Below are 22,290 nucleotides of genomic sequence, written 5' to 3'. Positions count from 1 at the left end.
CCTGATATCAAAATTCATATTTCTCTTACTTTTCTTTGCTTAAGGGGCATCAACTTTTTCGTGATCAAGGAAGGAGAAGTCATAAAGAGGTTCTTATTATTAATCCGATTTCTTTTCTCTACTCTTGCAACTTCCTGTGAGTTTCATAGTTTGTTTGTTTGTTTGTTTTTAGATTCTGATGTTCTGTTCTTCTAGAGGCCAGCCAATATTTGGGAACAGGTTTTTAGCTGCAGCCATTGGAGAAAGACAGGAAAATCTTCTATGAATTCTTAGATTCTTAATTAATTTTAGTGATTTCTGTTCAGTTCAATTGGCATCACTCCTACTTTTCAAAATGTTTTATAATTTTTATTTATTTTTCAGATCAAAACTTAAGAATTTTTTTGTTTTCAGACTTTGTTTCCTATAGCTAGGAAACATATATATATTTCTGTACAAAGGCCTCATATTGGACCTACAGTTGTTATACTGTAGTTGAAAATTCCAGACTCGATTGGGGCCATTAAATGAGAGCTCCCTGTACTTTCCACTGATATCAAAAGGATTTAAACAGTTTTATCCAACATCATCACAATGCAGCTAGTACTGCATTTGGTAACCATTATGCAGTCAAGAACTGCTATTGCAGTTATGCTGCTCTTTTGCTAATAAACCACTCAAATTTTTCATGCAATTGCCTATGGGCTCAAATATGTGTACCTTTGGGTTAGAAAAACCCCCAGAGTATGAATATAATTTGTATGCATACCCTGGTTATTGTGTCATGGTGTTTGAAGTGACAGTTTATTTTGCTGCCACCGTAAAGGCAGGGAAAGGAAGATAAGTGTAAAATTGGCTTTCTTCTGCGTATTGTATTACTGGTAAAATGTCAGGAAGTTCAGAACATTGCAAACGGGTTAGTGAAGTTTGCACTAATTATTATATCCTGCTACAAGGTCCTCACATGAACCCAAAATACCTGTAGATAAAGTTACAAGTGAAAAAACTGCAGCATTTCCCCTCTTTCCCTATTGCAAATCTGTATGTTAAGGAGCTGGGCAATGCTGGCAGGGAATTCTGGGACCTGCTTCCAGGTGGATGGCGTTCTTTTGCACGGATCTCCCATCATGCTAGGAAGTGCTGTATCACACTGCATGCGAAGCACATCTCCATGTGAATTGGGGTTTTGCATATGAACACTTGCTATGGTAGTTCTTTTTTTAAAAAAATCCTTGGTATTTTGCTAAAACCTTTCTTAGGGAAAAAAAATTCTTGTTAATATCAGGGAACTCAGGTGCCCAAAAGTGTTATATGTTAATCGTTATGTTGTTCTTCTTCATCATCATCATCATCATCATCATCATCATCATCATCATCATCATCATCATCATCATCATCATCATAAAGTTGGAAGGTACTTTGGAGGACATCTAGTCCAACCCCCTGCTCAGGCAGGAAACCCTATACCATTTCGGACAAATGGCTGTCCAGTCTCTTCTTAAAAACTTCCAGTGTTGGAGCATTCACCGCTTCTGGAGGCAGGTTGTTCCACTAGTTAATTGTTCTAACTGTCAGGAAGTTTCTCCTTAGTTCTAGGTTGCTTCTCTCCTTGATTAGTTTCCATCTGTTGCTTCTTGTCCTGCCTTCAGGTGCTTTGGAGAATAGCTTGACTCCCTCTTCTTTGTGGCAGCCCCTGAGATACTGGAACACTACTATCATGTGGCAACATCACTGTGTAAATATGAAAAGATGGAGTGTGTGTTATAATATTACAATACACAAATAAATCACTTCATGCCAAGTGCAAATACCTATGTCAGGGAAGTGATGGCTCCATTGTATTGGATGTATTAAAATTGGCTTAAAATAGCTATCTCTCATAGATTCTTTAATTCTTTAATTAATTAGGATTTCACTTCTGGGTAGGGAGTTGGATTTATCGGTTGATCTTAGTTTGATCATTTGTGCATTAAAATGAGGCATGATTGGTAATTCTGATAATTGGAAACCTACAAAATCCATGCAGTGTGGGCTGACTGCTGTGCTAGAAGCAACTATGAATTCTGTTATGTTTGAACAGCATATATAGAAAAATAATGCTACTATGGTTAGTGGTTAAGGCAAAGGGTAATCTCTCTCTCTCTCTCTCTCTCTCTCTCTCTCTCTCTCTCTCTCTCGCCTTGGTTGCAGAAGTCATTCGTTGGATATGAGTGTGTGTATGTGGACATGCATACATGCATACTGCCCTGTCTGATGTGAAATAGTAACAGCTGGTGTTACTTGTTCTGGGAAATTTTCTCATAGGCAAGAAAGATTGAGATTGACAGTGGTTTTTCTGAAGCATTTTTATAAGAATTTCCACTGTTATAACTCTTATTAAACATTTCTGATTCCCCAAGGGCACTTCCCCTCTAGTTCTTAACTGCTTTACAAGTTCATTTATCGTCATGTCCCTAGGATTCAGCCCATGCTGTAGTGGATGGCCTACTATGCTGTGAATAGCTCAGACTTCTTTTGTCTTGACTGACTAAAATGTTTCCCAGTTGTCCATCCAGGCAGCCAGCCTAGCTTCTATCATGGCAAAGCTTGGAAACAATAAGCCCTGTCCTTTCTCGCTACTATGTAATAGAAGGCTGTCAAGGCATTGCTGAAAATGTCTGAAAGTGTTTCTTTAACAGAAGTGCCTGTGTTCTTGAACAGCAAAGCTTAGGAATGCTTGTTTTATTTACAGTTCAGAAAAGGGTGTGTCTGCCTGTGTGTGGTTTCCCCCCCCCCCTTGACTGACTTCTTCCTTTTAGGGGGAGGGGTGATTTTGTGCATAGATCCTAAAGCTATAAAAATCTCCATGCTACATTGGTGGACTTTTGTAGAATTAATTGCATTGTTTTTGTCTGCTTAAATGAATGCTGGATTCCTTCTCCTCGTTGCTATACCCAAATTTTGTCCCTTCCTGCTGCACTGTATATTTCTTATAGCTGAGAACATTCTGGTTGGAATGAGAATTCATTCCAATGTGTTGCAATTTCAGCTTGGCTCTTGAATAAGTAGTACTGTTATCTTCTCTTGGTCTCCTTGCTGAAGAATCTCTTGGAATATCCACACAAAATTTATTAAGAGACAATTCTCCTCAGCTTCTTCCTTCTTTACAATATTTTCCATTAACACAGAGAGTTACTGGGGGGGGTGTCTGAAATAGGAAATGGGTTTTGGTTTGGGCTCAAAATAAACACAGAATGGTTCACAGTTTCTTTTGAACTGTTTAGGGGTGACGATGGTTCAGTGGAGCGGAAACTCAATGTTTAGATAGTTGCAGGTTGAGGCAAATAAAACAAAACAAAATAGGAAGATCTGACAGAGCAAGCTGGCTAGGCTGATGTGCTTCATTCAGTTCTCCCTTTCTGCATGCTCCCCCAGATTGGCTATACACTGGCTCATCCACCAGTCTTCCCAATTTCTTCTTCTTCCCTTCCTACCTCCTCTTAGGTGCTACTCCTGAGGCACAGCATAGCCAAGCCAGCCCCCTCCCAGTATTTCCAAGATGTTGGGCTTGTTGACTGGAAAGTCAGCAGTTCAAGACCTAAGCACTGTATGACAGGGTGAGCTGCCATTACTTGGCCCAGCTCCTGCCCACCTAGCTGTTTGAAAGCGTGCAAATGCAAGTAGATAAATAGGTATCACTTCAGTGGGAAGGTAACAGTGTTCTGTGCACCTCAGCGTATAGTCATGCTGGCCCACATGACCACGGAAGTATCTTTGGACCACGCTTGGCTCACTTGACTAGGAAATGAGATGAATAACATCCCCTATAACAGTGGTGGCGAATCTATGGCACGCCTGCCAGAGGTGGCACTTGGAGCCCTCTCTGTGGGCACACATGCTGTTGCCCCAGCCTCGCCTCCTCCCACAACCCCCTCCTCACCAGCAGCCCCCGTGGAGGAGAGTCACCCTCAAGCGTGGCCCCTTGCGGAGCAGCGCAGCCAAGGACATGGCAGTCAGGCAGTGTAGACAAGACTCTGCGCTCATGCCCCATCGTGCAGTTGATGCTGTGGGGTGCGGGCAGGGGGCGGCCGCCATGGCACGGTTGGGCTGCCTGGGCGATCTGCAGTGGGCCCTGGAAGTAGTGAGTGGCCCTGCACCAGGGCGGGGGATGGGGTGGGGGTGGAGCAGGGGCGGGGCCAGTTTTTGGGCACTCGATCTCTAAAAGGTTCGCCATCACTGCCCTATAGTTAGACATGACTAGACGGGAAACTTTTACCTTTTATAAAAAAAAACTTTTCTGTTACTTCACCAATTATGAATCATTCATCTTGTGAAACATCTCCATCAGGGACAGACATATATTGAATAAGTGCTCAAATTTTGATCTGTATTTGGTCCATTCTTAGCAAAATACAAATCTCAGTCTGAATGTGTATCAGTCAAGGCTGGATATGCTGTGCATTAAATGGTTTGTGAACAGAATATTTGCACGCAGCCAAATAAGAATGTGGACTATATCCTAACATGAGTTTTTCCAAATCATAACGTTCTCCTGAGGCATGGACTTTTGATTTCCAAAATTCCCAGCAGTGTTCATGTTAACTGGAGAATTCTATATTTAGCATTAACATCTTGAAGGGGACCCAGCTGAGGAAAGTTTCTGTAACCAATCTTAAATGGGACCCAGGTTAAATCATTGAAGCTTTTTAGTAAAACATTAAATACAATGTTTTGGAATTTTACAATATTTGTAAACATGCAGATATACTTTCTGGGAAAGATAAACTTTTTGTTTTGTTTGTGATGAGGACCCCAAGATATTTGACAGAATGACCGGTGCCATGTAAGATATAAAAAAGTTGAGAACCACCCTTCTACAAACATTCTCAGTTCATGTGGGTGACGATTGTACATTAATGCAGCATTTGTCCTAGAATAGGCTTTAAAAAAGAGCTTTTATTCTGATTTCTTAGATTAGGTAAGAATTGTCTGCATTTGGTCAAGTAAGAGCATTTTTTAAAATTAGAAAACAGTTGGTGGAAACTTCAGACAAATTTTAAACTCTGTGATGTAATAGTTGTAATTTTGGGGGCTTGCAAGAATTTCTCAAAAACAGATTAGAAGACGGGAATGCAAATACTTGGGAGTGCCATTCTCATTTGTACTAGTCGGTTTTGCTAATGATCAATGATTACAGGAGCTGTAAATCTCAAACAGCTGAGGAATGCCAGGTTATTTCTTGGATAATCTTCATAGTTCTGGGATTTGTTACACAACATATCAGAAGAAGAACATTGAACAAACGGTTTGATAAAAGAAAAGTTTTGAAGTGATGCAGATTCCCCGGAAAGAGAATGTCTCATAATAGTTTATGTGACATTTATTAGCTATATTTGGAGATACGCCAGCAACTGAAAGAATCCGGAGTGATGGCAATGGAAATTTTTTACATCACTATGGGAAAGGAGTGGGGTGCATACTCATATTTTATGTCTTAATAAAGCTTGTAAACCCCATGCTATTATTTATTTGATTATCCACGAAGACATAATGTCAAAGGAGCTTCCTCTGTGCTTTTTCCTTCCTAGGATGGTTAGGTTTTAGCTTGTTAAAATATTTCCTTGATCCCTTGACATGAAATGAGGAAGTGACTGAGATGCCAATTGTAACACCAGGAGGCTGTTTGCACCAGTTCTCTGGCTCAGCTTCATCATTTTTCATATCATCTGTGGGCTGTGGGGAAAGTGAAAGTGGAAGTACAGTATATTATCTCCTATGGAGAATATACATTACAGGAGAGTAAATCTTATTCTTCTATTGTCAGCAGCATTGAGTTCACTTGTACAGGAGTTGAGTTTGTGGGAACCTTCTTTTTTTTTCCTTGTAGTGAACTGGAAAAAGTACCATTTAAATAAAGTAATCAAAGTTCTTGACAAATATTATCTTGGCAATTTTTTTTACAGTGCCTATTTTAAATAAATAAATATCAAGCCCACAGGATATACAGACATAAAACTGATAGATTAGTCAGATTTTTTAGGGCAACATACAGCCAGCTTAATCCTGAAATGAAGCTTGAACAAGGATTTCCACCTCAGATTTTCCTGGGCTGCATGTATACTATGCCTCACCAAAAGTCAGGGGGAAAAATGCAGTGCAAAAAATACCCATTCTTATCTAGGTACTACAACATTTGTGCTTGCCTGCTTGCTTTATTTTCAAAATGTTCAAATTTCTTCTTTGTAAGGCTTCCAAGATAATAGCATTAAAAAAAGAGCAATTTAACGATAGTAAAATTTACAATAATATGTTACCATCAAGCAAAAATAACGTAACAGCTTTGACTGCATTGCCAATATCTTTTTTGTTTTCTTCTTTGTAGGAAAAGCCTTTGATATTACCTATGTACGCCTAAAGTTCCATACCAGCCGTCCAGAGAGTTTTGCCATTTACAAGCGCACTCAGGAAGATGGTCCATGGGTGCCCTACCAATATTACAGTGGCTCCTGTGAGAAAACATATCACAAACCCAATCGAGGTTTTGTCAAGAGTTGGGAAGATGAACAGCAGGCTGTTTGTACAGATGAGTTCAGTGACATCTCGCCACTCACTGGTGGCAATGTGGCCTTCTCAACCCTGGAGGGAAGGCCCAGTGCTTATAACTTTGATAACAGTCCTGTCTTGCAGGTAAGAAAACTTGGAATTGGATCCAAGACTAAGTCTGACATGTTTCATTTCTTAAGCTCCATGTCATTCCAAAATCTCATCGATCTCTTTTTTCCTAGGGAAACTGACACTTTTCATTCTTTTCAGAGTGGGTCCTATATAGACTATTGGCATGCTTAGTTCATAGGTGGTCAACCAGGGGATAACATCAAAAGATCTTTAGTGGCACCTGCAAACTCACTTTCTCTCCATTTTTGCCTACTATCATGGCTATTTCACAAACAAAGAATGCAAGAGAGGGATCATACTTCTTTGCCATCCGTCCCTATAAATCTTTTCCCAAAACCTACTTGACACTTGACTTGGTTGCCAAAGATAATACACATAGGGAGGAAATCAAGATGGGGGAGGAAGCATTAACTTCTCTATGTGCAGGTTCTTATTTATTCAATCAGTCCTCAACTTATAAAAGACACCTCCAAAAAGGTACTTATGACCCAGACTTGAAGTTCCAGTGGTCTCCCTCCCTCTTTCCACAGTCACATGACCATATTTTGGGCACTCAACAACCAGTCCATATTTATGGCCATTTGCAGCACCTCAAAGTCATATGATTGCGATTTACTGACATTTACTTTCCCTTTCCAACAAAAATGCCCCAGAACAAATACAGGTAATCCCCGAGTTACGAGTGTTCACTTAACGCTCGTTCAAAGTTACGTGATGAGTGCCCCCTAGTGCTTACGAGCAAGTCCCAAAATTATGAATGTTGCTACACCACAGCAGTTGTTCGCCCTTAAGAGCGACTACAGTGGCACTGCAACATTCACCCTGGTTATTCCTTCCCTCCCCACCCCTGCCTGGATCTCCCTAGGCACCAGGCCTTCAATACTCACCCTGCGAAGAGCGAGATCCTTCGCTTTCTTGGCTGCTCCAGGCCTTCAGTGCGTTCACAGAGAATAGAGGCCTAAAGTAATGCGAGATCAGTGGGGCGAGATCTCATGCTACTGATCTCGCATGATCTCATGGTACTTTAGGCCTCTGATCTCTGCAACAGAGAACAGAACCAAAGCTGGGGGACGCTTCAACGTGCCTCCAGAGGCTGGATCTGGGCTCTGGAAGCCTTTTCCAGGTTGCTGCTGCCCGGATATGAGGCCAGGGGACGCTTGCACACGCCCCCATGGCCTAATCCAGCCACTGGAAGACTTTTCCAGGCTGCTGCCGCCAGGAAATGGGCTACCGGAGGGCTATGTAAGTATCCCTCTGGCCTCAGATCTGGGTGGCAGCAGGAACTGCAGAGAGGAGATGGATCTTTTCCAGGTGAGTCTGGCACGGCAGGAAGGGAAAGGGAAGCATGAGGTATCTTAGTGGGTCGGAGAGGCCTTGGGGGCCTGTTCCATTACTAGGCCCTCCGTGGCCTTCCCCACCCTGAGATACCTCATGTTCACTTAACGAGCCACATGCGTCTTACAAGTTTTTGAGTTACCAGTGAAGTGTGCAGGCTCCATTACACTCGTAATTCAAGGACTACCTGTAATGGGTTCACTTAATTGACAACAGCATTTGCTTAATGACTTCAGCATTTGCTGTATGACATACATTCATTTAATAACCAGTGCAAAAAAGTCCATAAAATTGGGCACAGCCCTGTGCTATGTAATGTCCATCACAATGTATGACCATAATTGCATCTCCGTTATGGTCATAAGTCAAAAACTACCTGTATGAAGAGTGGAGAGGCTATTTGTGTCAATGGGGGGGGGGGAGAATGCATGCATATGCACGTAGGCAAGAAAAGTATAAAGAATGCTGCCTTCAGAAGTTTCTGTAAAGCAACTTTTAGCATGTAATAAAAGATTTGGATTACGAACAGACCAGTCTGGACTAGAGGTCACAATTCTTTACTTGTACTAGGGCAATATTTCTGTGTATACTGAATTCAAAACAAGACTAGGTGTAAAACTAGGAGAGTGTTTTAATTGCTCCCCTGGTCCATAGTCCAGATTCTAGCATTTTGGTGGGAGAAAATCAATGCCAACTTTTAGCTAGTTAAATTTATAATGATTCACACCTCTAATGAGAAATCCAGACTTTCCCTTTTAAGGGAAAAAAAGTTGTGCACTGAATTGTTGTGATGTTTGTTTTCTCTCATGGGATCCATTCACTTCCTTTTCAAGTTATTGTTAACATAATTTTGAATCTATTCTACATGAAATGAACAGGAAGAGTTTGAGATACTGTGAACATGAATGCTGTTAAGTGGTGATTATTCAATTTTACTAAAAGCATGGTGACAGTAGTTGTTTTTAGTTCTGACAGGCAGCAGAAGTTCAAGGTGGACATCCATTTGGAACAACTATGGGTAGCAAATGAACCATGGCAAAGACAACGAGACAGAGCAGGGAATAAAAATTACACACCAACATAGCACACATTGTATTTACAGTGTGTTTTGGACATTCCAGGTGTATATTTGTGGAAAAGGAAACCCCAGTACTTATCTATGTATTTAAATTCTTTTATTTTCTCCTGCAATTTTTGGATTGAGAACTGGGAAGCATTCCAGATGGTCTGGGTGGGACATAGGGCAGGGAAGGTGTGGCACAGCACTAAATTCCACAGTATCCCCTCATTCATAGGGATATACGTAACTTGATTATAATGCGGGTAGTGAGATGGCTTCAATGTAATTCTAGACAGTGACTGGTGTTCTTTGTACCATGCTTCCATGCTGCCTGTTTTGCTTTCCATATATATATAGTAATCCTTGCCTCAAGCAAACGTAACTTGTTTTGCCCAAGATAAAGAGACATGGAGTGAAGAAAAATTAGAAAAACATGGAGAAAAAAAAAACATATAAGGATCTGAGGTTGGAATTAAGCCCACCCAGCTTGGTTAAATGTCCACTAAATGATGCACTGTATCAGCCTCTCCATTGCACCTTGCAGAAGAACCATAATTCCCACCCATGTGTGGAAGGCACCCATTGGGGAAGGTTAAACTGTTTGCTTTTGCATATGCGCTTACAAAAAGTAACAGTATACAACAAATGGAATTGCAAAGCATTTGTGACTGGGAATATAATTGTTGAGCTTTGTTAGCAGTAAAATCGTGTCAAAATAGTTTGCAAAAATAATTACATTTGCTTAGTGGATGATTCTAGTCTTTCTTTAAATATAGGCAAGATGCAGTGCAGAAAGACTGTGATTCACAGGATTGACAAAGTCACAACCCTCTAGCCCAGCGGTTCTCAACCTATGGGTCGTGACCCCATTTGGGGTCGATCGACCATTTCACGGGGGTCGCCAAGCAAGGCTGTCCGCCATTTTTTTCCCCTTTTCCGGCGGGTGCCTTACTTCCCTTGGGCTGGGGCAGCTGGTGGTCGGCCTGCTCCGTCTCTGCCGCTTGCCAGCTACGCCTCGGCCGGCGCAGGGGGCGGAACCACGCATGCGCGGCACTCCCGGGCAGGGAAAGTCCTCGACTTACGACCGGTTGGATAGTCCTCGACTTAAGACCGGTTTAGTCCTCGACTTACGACTGGTTTAGTCCTCGACTTACGACCGATTGGGGGTCTCGGCATTAAAAAGGTTGAGAACCACTGCTCTAGCCATTAGGATTTTCATTGACATATCTTTGCCAGATCTTCCACTTTGTAAGCCAATTAGCTTGCCCGGTTCATGCCCCCTGAACATTAAGAGTTTGATGACACAATGAACAAACTGATCAAGACTTCTACTTGATCACAGAGACTATCCCGAAGAGTGCCCATTTTTCAGCTAGAAGCTTGGTGGTCAGCGTGGCCACTAGAGGCAACTCTGGCTGAAGAATTAGAATGTGGACTTGAAATCAAAATTGATAATATTAAGATCATTCAATGGAAGCAAACTATTTGAATTTCTTAATTGAGACTAAGGATAAAAGAAAGCCATAATTTAACCAGAAATGCAACTTAGAGGAAGGTTTTGAAGCATAAGCCATCTAAATTTGAAGATTCTGCTTGTTGAGCTGGGCAATTACTTCTAAGTAAATGTTTGGAGCTCAGGATTTGTGTCCTATGCCCTCTGAAGTCCAGCTTGTAAATTATAAAAATTAACACTGTACAGGTTAATAATTTCTTCTTCCTTTTATTTCATAGAAACAGTGCTCAGTGTCCCTTGATTGATTTTCCCGAGAAAGTGAAAAGTGGACAAAATTGGGTTTTGAGCATAGAAAATTTGGTATATACATACTGTCACAATCATGTTTTCAAAATTGATAGCAAGTCAACCTTTCAAGATGTTCTAATATTCCAAATATGCAAAGGCTTCCATTTGTTATGTACAGAGCCCAATTGATCTTTCTGCTGCTAATCCTTTAAAGTCCAGATAATATCACAAATCTTCACTGAAAATAATTTTTCCAAAAATGTGTAGACATGTTTCCTCCCACACACATAGCATGCATTTCTGATGAATTAATTCATGTTACATGATATTTCACAATAGCAATTTAGGCTGGGGAGTCTCCGTCTCTGTATGTCTGCGTGTATATAGAAACATTTCATATAATAAACAAAATGGTTGTTCAGAACCCTTTGCAATAATAGTAATACAGGGAAACGGGTATCATATTCTTTACAAAATAATTGTAAGTAGCTATTAATAAAAAATAAATTAGAACACACTGATCTAGATATTCCAAAATTTAGGGATGCTTGGAGTATTGAATGCCAGTGGAAGTTTGGATTCTGACATCTATGGGCCATACCTGTATGGATTTAAAATTATTAAAGAATATTTACAATGCATGGGATATTTATGCAACTTGTATTAAGGAATTGATGGTCTGAGTAATTGTTGGAGATCTGATACATTGCAACAAAGGTTTGAATGATGTGTGGTCTCATGCTATAATGACTTTCTTTTGAATAAAACATTTCATATGCAATATTAGCTTTATTTTGGAAGATGCACTGATTATTGAAGATGCTCAATTATGCACCAAAGATTTGGAAACCAGCAGAAGACAATAGAAATGGCTATTGCTTCCTTTTATGATCTCACACAGAAACAAAAAAGATGCAAGACTGTTTTTTGTTAATTATATTGGTCAGAAGAGATGATGCTTCTTTATTTAAATAACTGTTTAACCCAAAAGCCCGATTAAAAAAACTGATGAGATCCATGGACTGTGTATGCTAGTTTATAGGCTTAATTTTGCATTGTTTCCTAATTAAGTAAACTCATTCCAACATGTGAATTTACAATACATCAAAAGCAAAGCATCTGTCCTAGGGCCTATAGAATTAAGAATGTTGGATGCCATTTGCTTATGTCAGTTTCAACTTATTTCATGGCAAATTGGGATTCTTTGGGGAAAAGATACCAGTAATTTTTTGCTGTATGTGATGTCATATAACAGTTGGGTATCTGGTAGTATCTTTTACTAAAAAGGAATTAGTCTAGTATTTTTAAACTGTATTCAAAAAGATCTTTCTCTGTTTTGTCTTTAGTAAGTGTCCTTTTCTACCTCATTCTAATCCATATTTTAGTTCCTTTTTCATCTCTTCTACACCACCACTACCCTCATATTTGTGGCTCTTATTTTCCTTCCTCCCACTTCCTTTAAATCAGTGTTTCTTAGCCTCAGCAACTTTAAGATGTACACAACTCCAAAGTTGCCAAGCTTGAGAAAGAATGATTTAAATGACCTTGGTTTCTTCATGTTTGGAATGCAGTGGCTTTTGTGTGTATTAAGCTTTTCCTGTGGTTTTCTTGGTCATAACTGATTTAGATTATGTGGTTTAACTTCCATTTTCTCTTGTAGGAGTGGGTGACAGCTACAGATATCCGAGTAAGCCTCAATCGCCTGAATACCTTTGGAGACGAAGTATTTAATGACCCTAAGGTTCTCAAATCCTATTATTACGCAATTTCTGATTTTGCTGTGGGTGGCCGGTAAGTAATGAATCCCAAGTGATTCTCTTTCTAATAGTTTAAATAATTGCTTGCTTGGGGCAGTATTTCTCAAACTCTCATGCAGGATGGAGTTTTCTGGGAGTTAAAATCCACACATCTTAAAATTGCTGAGGTTGAAAAATACTATTTTAGGGCTTTGGTGTGATTTCAGCCTCTCTCTGAGACAGGCTTTTTAAAATGCATGTTCATTAAAAAATGTGATATAATAAAAATGTAGCTTTACATTAATGTTTAATTGATCCAAGCACTATTTCTGTATCCATAAAGTGTCTTTGAATTTTATTCACACTAAATTTCATCTCAGTTTGGATGCCTATGAAAATAAATGTCTTGCTTTTAACCGTTATATGCTGATTATGGTAAAAGTACAGTCACTGATTTAATTACAGTATCTGTCCTAATGTGACTAATATGATCATTACATAGAAGAAAAGTCTCTTGTTATTTCACTCTGGTATTTTACATTAATTACAACTCCTTCTCTACCTTCTGGCTCTGTTTGTAAGCCAAAAGTCTTTCTTAAAAACTTATCTACTACTTTTCCAATAACATTATAGCAACACCTTTCCTAGCAGTCTTGTAAGATAGGCCAATATCCATACCCTCAAATGCAGATGGGAGAGGGGGAGGCAGATGTGAGAAGATGAGACTCCTAGAATCCTGGGCACAGCAAAGCAACTAAGTTTGTAAAGTACTTAGGCTGTTTCCAAAATGTTATTTAAATCATTCAGAAATCAGTAAGCAAGAAATGGAGCTTAATATATTCAATCAGAAACACATGAGACTAGATTTTAAACATTTAGTCAATGTATATCTCTGAATTCGCTGCCAACTTCAACAGTTAGCCCTTATTTTTAAGGATGAAGTGCAAAAAACCAGCAAATTTGGCTAAAGATGTACATTGTGGTTGCAGCTTGTATTCTGAATCAGAATTGGTAGAATTGGTCTTTGTCCATCTCTTGGCTTGCTGGGAAGAAATCGTCTGCAGTTGTAAAAGGAGGACAGGTGTGGTAATTTGGATCCAGATAGGAACTTTGGAAGACCAGCTTTGGCTATAGGACACTATCGAGACTGCTCAGTGTATACTCTGGTTTGGAAAATTGGAAAAGCATGATTCCTCAAGCATAGTGGGATTTTTAAATACACCTTATGACAGTCACATTATTAAACCACGTTTTTAAATTGGAGATGTCAAAAGCTTGGTATTTTTTTTAAAGTAATTGCAATCTTGGTTTGGTATGGGCAATCATTGACAAAACTAAGGTTATCTGCTCAGTCCTTTTTATTAAGAAGCTTGCACTGTAGCAAGATCTCTCTTCTGGTGGGAACATTCCAGTCCTGCAATCTCTCTGATAATGAGTCAGTCTTTGCTTATGTGGGAAGACTAGACTGCTAGAGGACAAACTGTATATAGTTTTCCTAAAACCTGTTTCTGCCTTATAGATGCAAATGCAATGGCCATGCAAGCGAGTGTGTGAAGAATGAATATGGAAAGCTTGCTTGCAATTGCAAACACAATACCTTTGGGGTTGACTGTGAGAAATGCCTTCCTTTCTACAATGACCGGCCTTGGCGAAGAGCAACAGCTGAGAGTGCCAATGAATGTTTGCGTAAGTGTATATTGGGGTTATTTTTAAATAATCTGGTTTTATCACAAACCTTTCTGCCCAATTATTTCACCACTTCCTACTATCAAGGGAGCGGTAGCCAATTTTAAGTGCCTTCAATAAGTTTTCTTCCTTTTTCCTCTTGGCAAGTTGTAGTACTTCCTGCCTTGGCTATTCTGTATCAATGCAGAAGCATAGCATATTTTTAACTTTATCCCAGATGTCTTTGTTCATGTTATCTCTTTGTGTGTGATAAAAATGTCTTGGGAGTTGCAGAAAGTTGAGGTAATGTTCCTGTTGATATCTCAAAACTAGATCACATTAACCGACTACTGGTTTGCTCTCTTTGTTTATTTTTGGCAAATCTAACTTGTGAAATAAAAGTGCCGTTCTCCTTGATATAGTGTTGATTTAGTATGGTCCTTCTGGGCTCAACCAGTTGCAACTGAACCCGTTGTTCAGTGTGCCAAAATAAATAGATAAGATTACCCAGATTTTTTTTTTTTTAATCTCAAGAATAGGGAAGTATTCAAATTCAGCAGATAAACAGCTGGTCCTCAATTTTTTCTTATATTCTGTTGATGCTAATAATATTAAAAAGTATCAAGATGCCATGAAATATGTTTGAACCTTGTTTCCTGATTATTTGAAATTGTATTTTGAAATCTCTGCAACTTCTAAGGCTTCCAAAGATATTATCTCCATCAGGGATGTCCACAGTGTGGGGAATCAAAAGAGTCAAAATGAGAAATACAACTGTGTGATCAAAGCCCTGATTCTTTGTCACACACAGCCTTTGATCACACAGTCAAACCCACCATCTTGGCATTTATGACCCCTCTTCATAAGATGCCCTTGTTCACATCCATGAACTTTCAAGACATCATAAACTCTTTGGCTGAAAGTTAACAGTAGTGATGGTTTTCTCAAAGCTGAAAAACTCCATTGTTTTTGGAATTTCTGCAGAATTGTGTCAAACATACAAATAAAACATATATTTTAAAAGAAATAAGTATAGAAAATAAAGTGATCTGAGAAATGGTTTCTAATTCACACCTCACCAAGTGTTGATAAAAAAGTAAAATGCTGAATTCCAAAAAAAATAATAATGATTGTTTGATTGACAACAGTTGATTGCTAGAAAATCAGTTTACAGTCACAGGATACATGTTAAAATTAACTCTGAAACCTACAATTTTCAGCACAACCAAAGGGGTTCAGGTGACTGTTTTTTTTAAATTAATCTGCCAAGCATCTAATGTTAATATTCTTAGAAACTTGGTGGTAACAAAAAGAATTGCAGAGCAGGCTTGCAATACTTTGTTGTAAGTATACAGCTGAGTAGTGACATAATGACACCTGAACATCTGTTATAAGGTGACAGTATCAGCCTATCTATCTTCTGGCAAATATCCCTTTTTTCTTCATAACTTTCTCAGGAACAAAATTTCTGATCTACTTGTAGGAAAAAAGCTTCAAAACAAGAAATAAAAGCCCTTAACAAAGTGACTTCTTTCACTTAGCTGCTGACATACAGTTCTGTCTTTCTGCTTTGGTTTTGATTTTGATCTGCAAAGATTTCTTTTCGTCTGTAAACATTGAAAACACATACAATTTAGAATTATTATTTTTTTTAGCATTTCGGTTGAAGCTCAGATGAAGAATATTGTATTTTTGGTGAGAACTGCATGCTATAAAAACAGTCCTGTTTTAAGCTCTACTTCTCCATAGAATAGAGCACAACTTATAGAATCTGGCAATGANTTGTTGTTAGTTGCAAAGTCGTGTCTGACCCATCGCGACCCCATGGACAAATATATAAATATAATCCACAAATAATTTTCAACAAAAGACTTTCAAGATAAATTGCATTGTTAGGCTAAATCCTTTAAGTAACAAATCGTAGTTTCAGGACTTTTGATAACCTCTGATCTAGAGCAAGCGTGTCAAACTCGCAACATCACATGACATGTCATGACATATCGTGACTTTTTCCCCCCATTGCCGGCAATAGGGTGGACGCGGTTTCGCTATGATGCATCCGGCCCGCGGGCCAGCAGTTTGACACCCCTGATCTAGAGCAATGAGCCTTTATGTGTAATGGGCAGGTATCCCCCTGAGAATTATAGAATGACCCTGGTGATAGCTCAATATATAGCACTTTCTTTGGCCAACCAGACATGGAATGGGCTTGGGAAGTTAGTGTCATAGTTTCTAGCCTGGAATACCAGCATTTATCCATGGCATGCTTTGTATGCTGCTGTTGCACACCTATTGACCATGGGTTGAAATTACTATCTATTCTGAAGTAAGTAAAATCCAGAGTAGCTTAGGTTTTGAAACTATATCATACTTTTTTTCTTGTTGTAAGAAGTGCAGCTTAATCCACAGGTTTGAAAATTCAATACTAAAGCTTGGCGAAATTAAAAGAATATTTTCAGAATGATGCCTTGCATTCGTCCATGTAAATCTGTGACTTCAGCTGGAAGCCTAATAAAGCCAATGGTTAATGGCTCTTGTTCTGCTTCACATCCTAGACATGAGCAGTTACATCTGTCTATACTAAAGAAAGCAGAAATACATATATTTTTTCTCACAGGATGCAGCTGGGGGGAGTCTGGTCTCATTGTTATCTTTCCCTGAAGTTTGCATGCCAGAGAGCAGAGTAACTGTGTGGGAGGGCTGTGGGAAGGGTAGAAACTGTAGCCCAGCTGGGAAGACAGCCCGGTGGAGACTCCAGCAACATCTCCCAAGCCCAACATTCAGTCGGTGTGCTAGTTAACTTCGTAGTGTGTAATCAAGTCAACCATGTCAAGTGGAAACAGTGTAGTTGCAGCATACTGTCACAATACAGAATACATATGCCCCCTCCCTGTGGTTTTATTCCTTATCTACTTAGCTGGAAAGAAGAGACCACTATCTAGAATTAGTGGATTGGTAGCCTAAACTCCATTATTCTCTTTGGCCATGATTTTAGTCCATTTTCATTTATATAGATATACAAATTGATCACATGGACCATTTTCTGCTTGTAAGCCAAGGTTTAGCAAAGAACTCGTGCACAGGAGGAGTTCGGAGTTTTCCATTGAAGCATCTTCAGTACAGATTCTCATATCTTGATTTGCACTCAAGGTTTGGGAGAAATTAACTTGAGTTATGAAAGAAAAAGCTCTACTAAATTTTTTGTTTTTCATACTGGGAGGGCGTAGCAAGGAATCCAATCATCCTGGCCCTTCTGTGTTTCTTAATTCAAAATAGTGTAACCAGAGGCCATTCTGGCTTTGAATGAATGGGAAATAAATTATGAGAATTAAAGTCCAACACATCTGGAAGTTGGGAATATTTGACTTAGGGTTTTTTTTTCTTTCTCATTTAAATCCAATTTAAGGTCTTCTGCTGTAGTCAGAGCTTGAGCTCTCTAATTCAGGAGTATCACTGATACTGTCTGTCTGTGGTACTTGTGGTATCCCTGTGAAGTAGAAAAAGAGAAACCACAGTAATGTTGTTTTAGTTTTATTTTTATTTTTTTTAAAAAAAGCAGCCTAAATCTAAAGGGGAATGAAAGAAGTGATTCGTGTTTTCAACATGACAAAAATAAAATTTTCATTGAAGAAAAAACGATTCTGTCACCACAAATAGGTAGGAATAATTTAGTTGCCCATCGTCTGCCTGTCACTTTTCGTTTTGGGGCCATTCTAATTGCCTGAACTCTTATTTTAAGAGAACTTGAGTTCCCAGGTCTGTCAGTAGTGTTGCAATGTTAAGTTGACAATTCGGAAAAGAATTTTAACCCCTATGCACACACACTTCACAGCCTTTTAAACTAACCTGGTTTTGTGCTCTCCTACATACAGGCTGTAGCTGCAATGGACGATCACAGGAGTGTTACTTTGATCCTGAGCTGTACCGATCCACCGGCCATGGTGGACACTGCACAGGCTGTTTTGGTAACACTGACGGACCAAATTGTGAGAGATGTCGGGAGAACTTCTACCGCCTGGGGAGTGAGGCAGATTGCCTGCCATGTAACTGCAGTCCTGTGGGTAAGGGTTAAGGATACTGGTTTTCTGCATTTTCACTTATTCTCCAATAATATTTTCCATAGTATTGAAATGACATTCTTAGCACACTTTCAGGTTTACAAGTACTGGAGTTGTATGAAAAAAGTTTGCATTAAATCATAATGTATGTGATTGGAGATCTTGGTAAACTGCATTAAAGGGGAAAGCAAGGTGCTATGGCCAGAATGGCAAGTATATGGGAAATAGTATCTGCATGTTGAAAAACTACACTACAAAGGTTTAAATTTAGGGCCTACTTTAGGATCTCAATTAGGGATGGATAACTTTGGATGGCTTTAGGTCACATTTAATTTTTTTCCCCTACAGCCAAAGGCTACATTGAACTCAACATTAATGCAAAGTAGTCAAGGGTATATTAGACCTGATAGGGGTAAGAGGTGAATCTTGTTACTTTAGAACTATTTTAAGTTTATTTGGAGAATTTTGCTGGAGTTTTCATGGGTTTTCTAATTCAAAATGTGAGGAAAACGTATGACCAAGTTTTGGTAATTGAGGAGAGAGCTGAAAGCACTACAGATAGTCCTCACTTTATGACCTTAATTGGGACCATCAATTCTGTTGCTAAGCAAAACAGTCATGAAGCAAAAAAACCAGCATGTGACTATCCCAGTTAGTGATGGCAGTTACACTGTTAAGCGACGATGTCATCTGACCATGAGTTGCAAATTCCTACTGGCTTCCACATTGACTTTGCTTTCTGGAAGGTCACAGATGGTGATTACATGACCACGGGACATTGCGACTATTATAAATGTGCAATGGTTGTCAAAGGCCCAAATCACAATCATATGATCATGGGGGATGCTGTGAAAGGCATAAGTGCAAGGACCAGTTGTAAGTTACTTTTTTCAGTGCCAATGTTGCTAAACGAATGGTTGTTAAGTGCCAATGTTGCTAAACGAATGGTTGTTAAGAGAGGACTACCTGTAGTTTGAAGTTAAATGATCCTTTGGGCTTCAAATATCCAGGTGGGTCCTCAATCGCTGTGATAAGCATGATGTGCAAACGTTTGCATTTGGACATTAATATGGGATCTAGATAAGTGACTGAAAGCTTCAAGTCAAGACATTATCCAATTTAAAAAAATTTTTAAAAATCATTTACTGCATCAAGCTGAGATCTCCAAATACAGGCTGGTGCAAATTGTTTTGGTTTTGTTTCAAGTAATAAAAGCGCAGCATCAGTGTAGAGTGGTATATCATGTTTTATCATGCATTCAAGAATAATGTACAAACCTCATAAAACCCTTTAATAAATTTCATGGCACACAGGCAATCAGTGTGTATTTAATCTGTGGGTTGATTTAAGATAATATTTTTATCTGAGTAATTATTTCTAAATAATTATAGACTAGAAAGAAGAATGTTGATTGTATATGCTAAAGGCTTCAATAAGCTAAATAATTCCCTTTTGTTTAAACTCTGGGGGTTGGTTCTGTGTGAAAAAAAAATCCCTAAAAATGAATTAAAGACATCTTTAAAAATCAGGAGTTAGTTTCTCTTTGCCCAACTTAACACTCTCAAAAATGTTGGGATAGCAGTTCCCATAATTTCAATACAGCAATAATTTCAGCTACGTTGATTAGGAATCCTAGTGATCTAAGAATGTCAAAGATGAGGACTCTAAAGTATTGATATTTCTTGTACTTGAAAAGCAAAATAAACAGTTGAATGCATTCCACTTGGATATATTTGCATTGTAAATTAGCTTAAAGAGTTGAGATAATTGACTTTGACTTAAGTATTGAAGTTAATAATAGGAAACAACAGAACTCACACTATTTTAGATATGGGGAAAGAAATAGTTCCTCCATTTCATTCAGTTGTCTAGAAATCCTACCTGTTGACTACTGAATCAATTTCAGAAATTGACATATTTTAGAGAGAGTATCTCTCTTTCTAAAAGATTTGACTATGGCTCAAATGTAATGAAATGAATTCCAAACAGCACACTCACAGCTGACATCTCTCCAGTTTATCAATCAACTCTGAATGAAAACAAACAAATTTTTAAACACTCAGTTCGGGTTTTATATTCATTCAGGTCTCACTGGTGACTTGATTCAGGACAAAGGATCTAATAACTACGTTCAAGAATTCTGTGTGTCATGACAAGTTCCAATGGTTTAGTTAGTGGCAAAGATACCTTTTCCCTGACTAAATAGATCAGGGGTGTCAAACTGCCGGCCCACAGGCTGGTTGCATCATACGGAGGCCACGCCCACCCCAGCTCTGGCAATGCAAAATAAGTCGCCATTCGTTGTGACACATCACATGATGCGGCGAGTTTGACACCCGTGAAATAGATGAAGCAACTCTTGGTGATTTTATTCTGCATTTCTACTTGTGGTTCTCTTCCAAACCAGCAGAAGCCCTAATTGATTTTTAAAATCAGATTTCCTCGTGTTGTTTTTTTTTAAAATCAGATTCCACTGAGAATTATTTTTTTGCAACTTAATCTATGTACATTTGGACTTTACTTCCTTGTGACATTTCTTTTGTGCACTGAATTACGCAGTCCAAAAGTGGTATATTTTACAATTTGCAGCCTCTTGCTAAGTGAGAAAGGGGAGATTTGTGTCTCCTATTCAGCGTCCGATTCCTGCCGCTGGATCCTAAATTATCTTACAAACTTCCTCAAATACATACTCCACAGTCAGGCAAATGATTGGGTGCAATACCATTGAAGTCCAACTCTTTTTCACCTTATTATGCAGTTGTCATCAAATGATAATAGTAAAATGGAGATTAATCCCAAGTAATGGGTCATTGTGGGGAAATGAAGAGTAAGATGGGAAGTAAGAGAGCAGCATAGTTAGAGAAGAGGTGTAATATAAATTGCCTCACAGTAGCAACTGATTTTGTCATTCAACCAGTTTGCAATCCAGTTGCTACCGCACTCTGTGAATCAGTTTATGTATTTCATCTGAATTTGTATTTCAGATTATTTGCATAATTTATAAATTATTCTTAAATGGTGCTGTTCTCTAAAATGCACTACATTAACCAAACTCTTTCTAGATTACACTGGAGATAATGTATTTAAACTACTACATATTACTAGTGGCAATGCGAGGTTTTGTGGAAATTGAGGAAATTACTCAACATTACTATACTGTTACAAAATTATTTAAAAAGTACAATTATCAGAAATTCACCCTTCCTTACTTCCCTCCATCCCTCATTTTTTTCCCCAGGTAAAATTGTTTTTGAAATGAATTTATTATTTCAAAATAAATAAAAATAACTGTAGCTGGAAAAGCTTTTCCTTTCTAAATTTTGCAAAAGGAATTATTAAGAGAAAACTAAAAATGGATTTTTGTGGGAAAGGACTTCTAAGTGTACTTGTTTTGTTTTCACAGGCTCCCTCAGCACACAGTGTGACAATTATGGACGCTGCAGTTGTAAACTTGGGGTAATGGGTGACAAGTGTGATAGATGTCAGCCTGGCTTCCATTCTCTTACAGAAGCTGGATGCAGGTAAAAGTGACCTGATCCTATAAGTAAAGGTTAAGATGGAGAGATTGGTGGCTAGATGTGTGCAAACTCTTTTATTAGAGGATCAAACAATCCATGTTAGAACATTTGCACATCTCTGGTTCCAGTCTCTTGAAATGTGGTTTCTTCATTCTTCCCAGTGTTCCAACTAGACTTCTTTCTTCTTGTTCAGACGCTGCTCCTGCAATCCAGCTGGCAGCACAGATGAGTGCAATGTAGAAACAGGGCGTTGCACTTGTAAGGACAATGTGGAAGGGTTCAACTGTGAAAGGTAAAACAACGTCAGTGTGTGGAATCAAGTGCTGAACTGATTGTGTTCTTGTATCCTCCCTGCAAGCAATTCAAAGCAACCTACATGAAGATTATTCAGATGCTTTTGTTCAAAAATCCTGAGGTTGATCAAGCTAAGTGCTAACTGGATAGATCTACCTGGATACATCGAAAATCAAGATCCTCATCAACCCTTGTTCCATATTGTGGAGGAGGAAAATTTTGAATTGGGATTATTTTGGCTATTTGGAAA

At 38.9% G+C, this 22,290-nt stretch overlaps 1 protein-coding gene across 1 annotated transcript in view; it reads left to right on the top strand.

The window, feature by feature from the left end:
- LAMC1 (laminin subunit gamma 1) overlaps nucleotides 1–22,290 on the top strand; it is a 142,559-nt gene that overhangs the window by 79,006 nt on the left and 41,263 nt on the right. The window contains exons 2-7 of the mRNA XM_029283565.1: nucleotides 6,341–6,645; nucleotides 12,430–12,560; nucleotides 14,025–14,191; nucleotides 18,043–18,231; nucleotides 21,632–21,749; nucleotides 21,940–22,038. Of these exons, the coding sequence (XP_029139398.1) occupies nucleotides 6,341–6,645; nucleotides 12,430–12,560; nucleotides 14,025–14,191; nucleotides 18,043–18,231; nucleotides 21,632–21,749; nucleotides 21,940–22,038 (1,009 nt within the window). The remainder of the gene's footprint in view (nucleotides 1–6,340; nucleotides 6,646–12,429; nucleotides 12,561–14,024; nucleotides 14,192–18,042; nucleotides 18,232–21,631; nucleotides 21,750–21,939; nucleotides 22,039–22,290) is intronic.

The sequence above is a fragment of the Protobothrops mucrosquamatus genome, unplaced genomic scaffold, assembly GCF_001527695.2.
Source record: "Protobothrops mucrosquamatus isolate PMUCROS unplaced genomic scaffold, P.Mucros_1.0 scaffold140, whole genome shotgun sequence".
NCBI classification, from domain to species: domain Eukaryota; kingdom Metazoa; phylum Chordata; class Lepidosauria; order Squamata; family Viperidae; genus Protobothrops; species Protobothrops mucrosquamatus.
The sequence above is the reverse complement of the archived record's forward strand: the minus strand, read 5'-3'. Positions and strand labels throughout refer to the sequence as shown.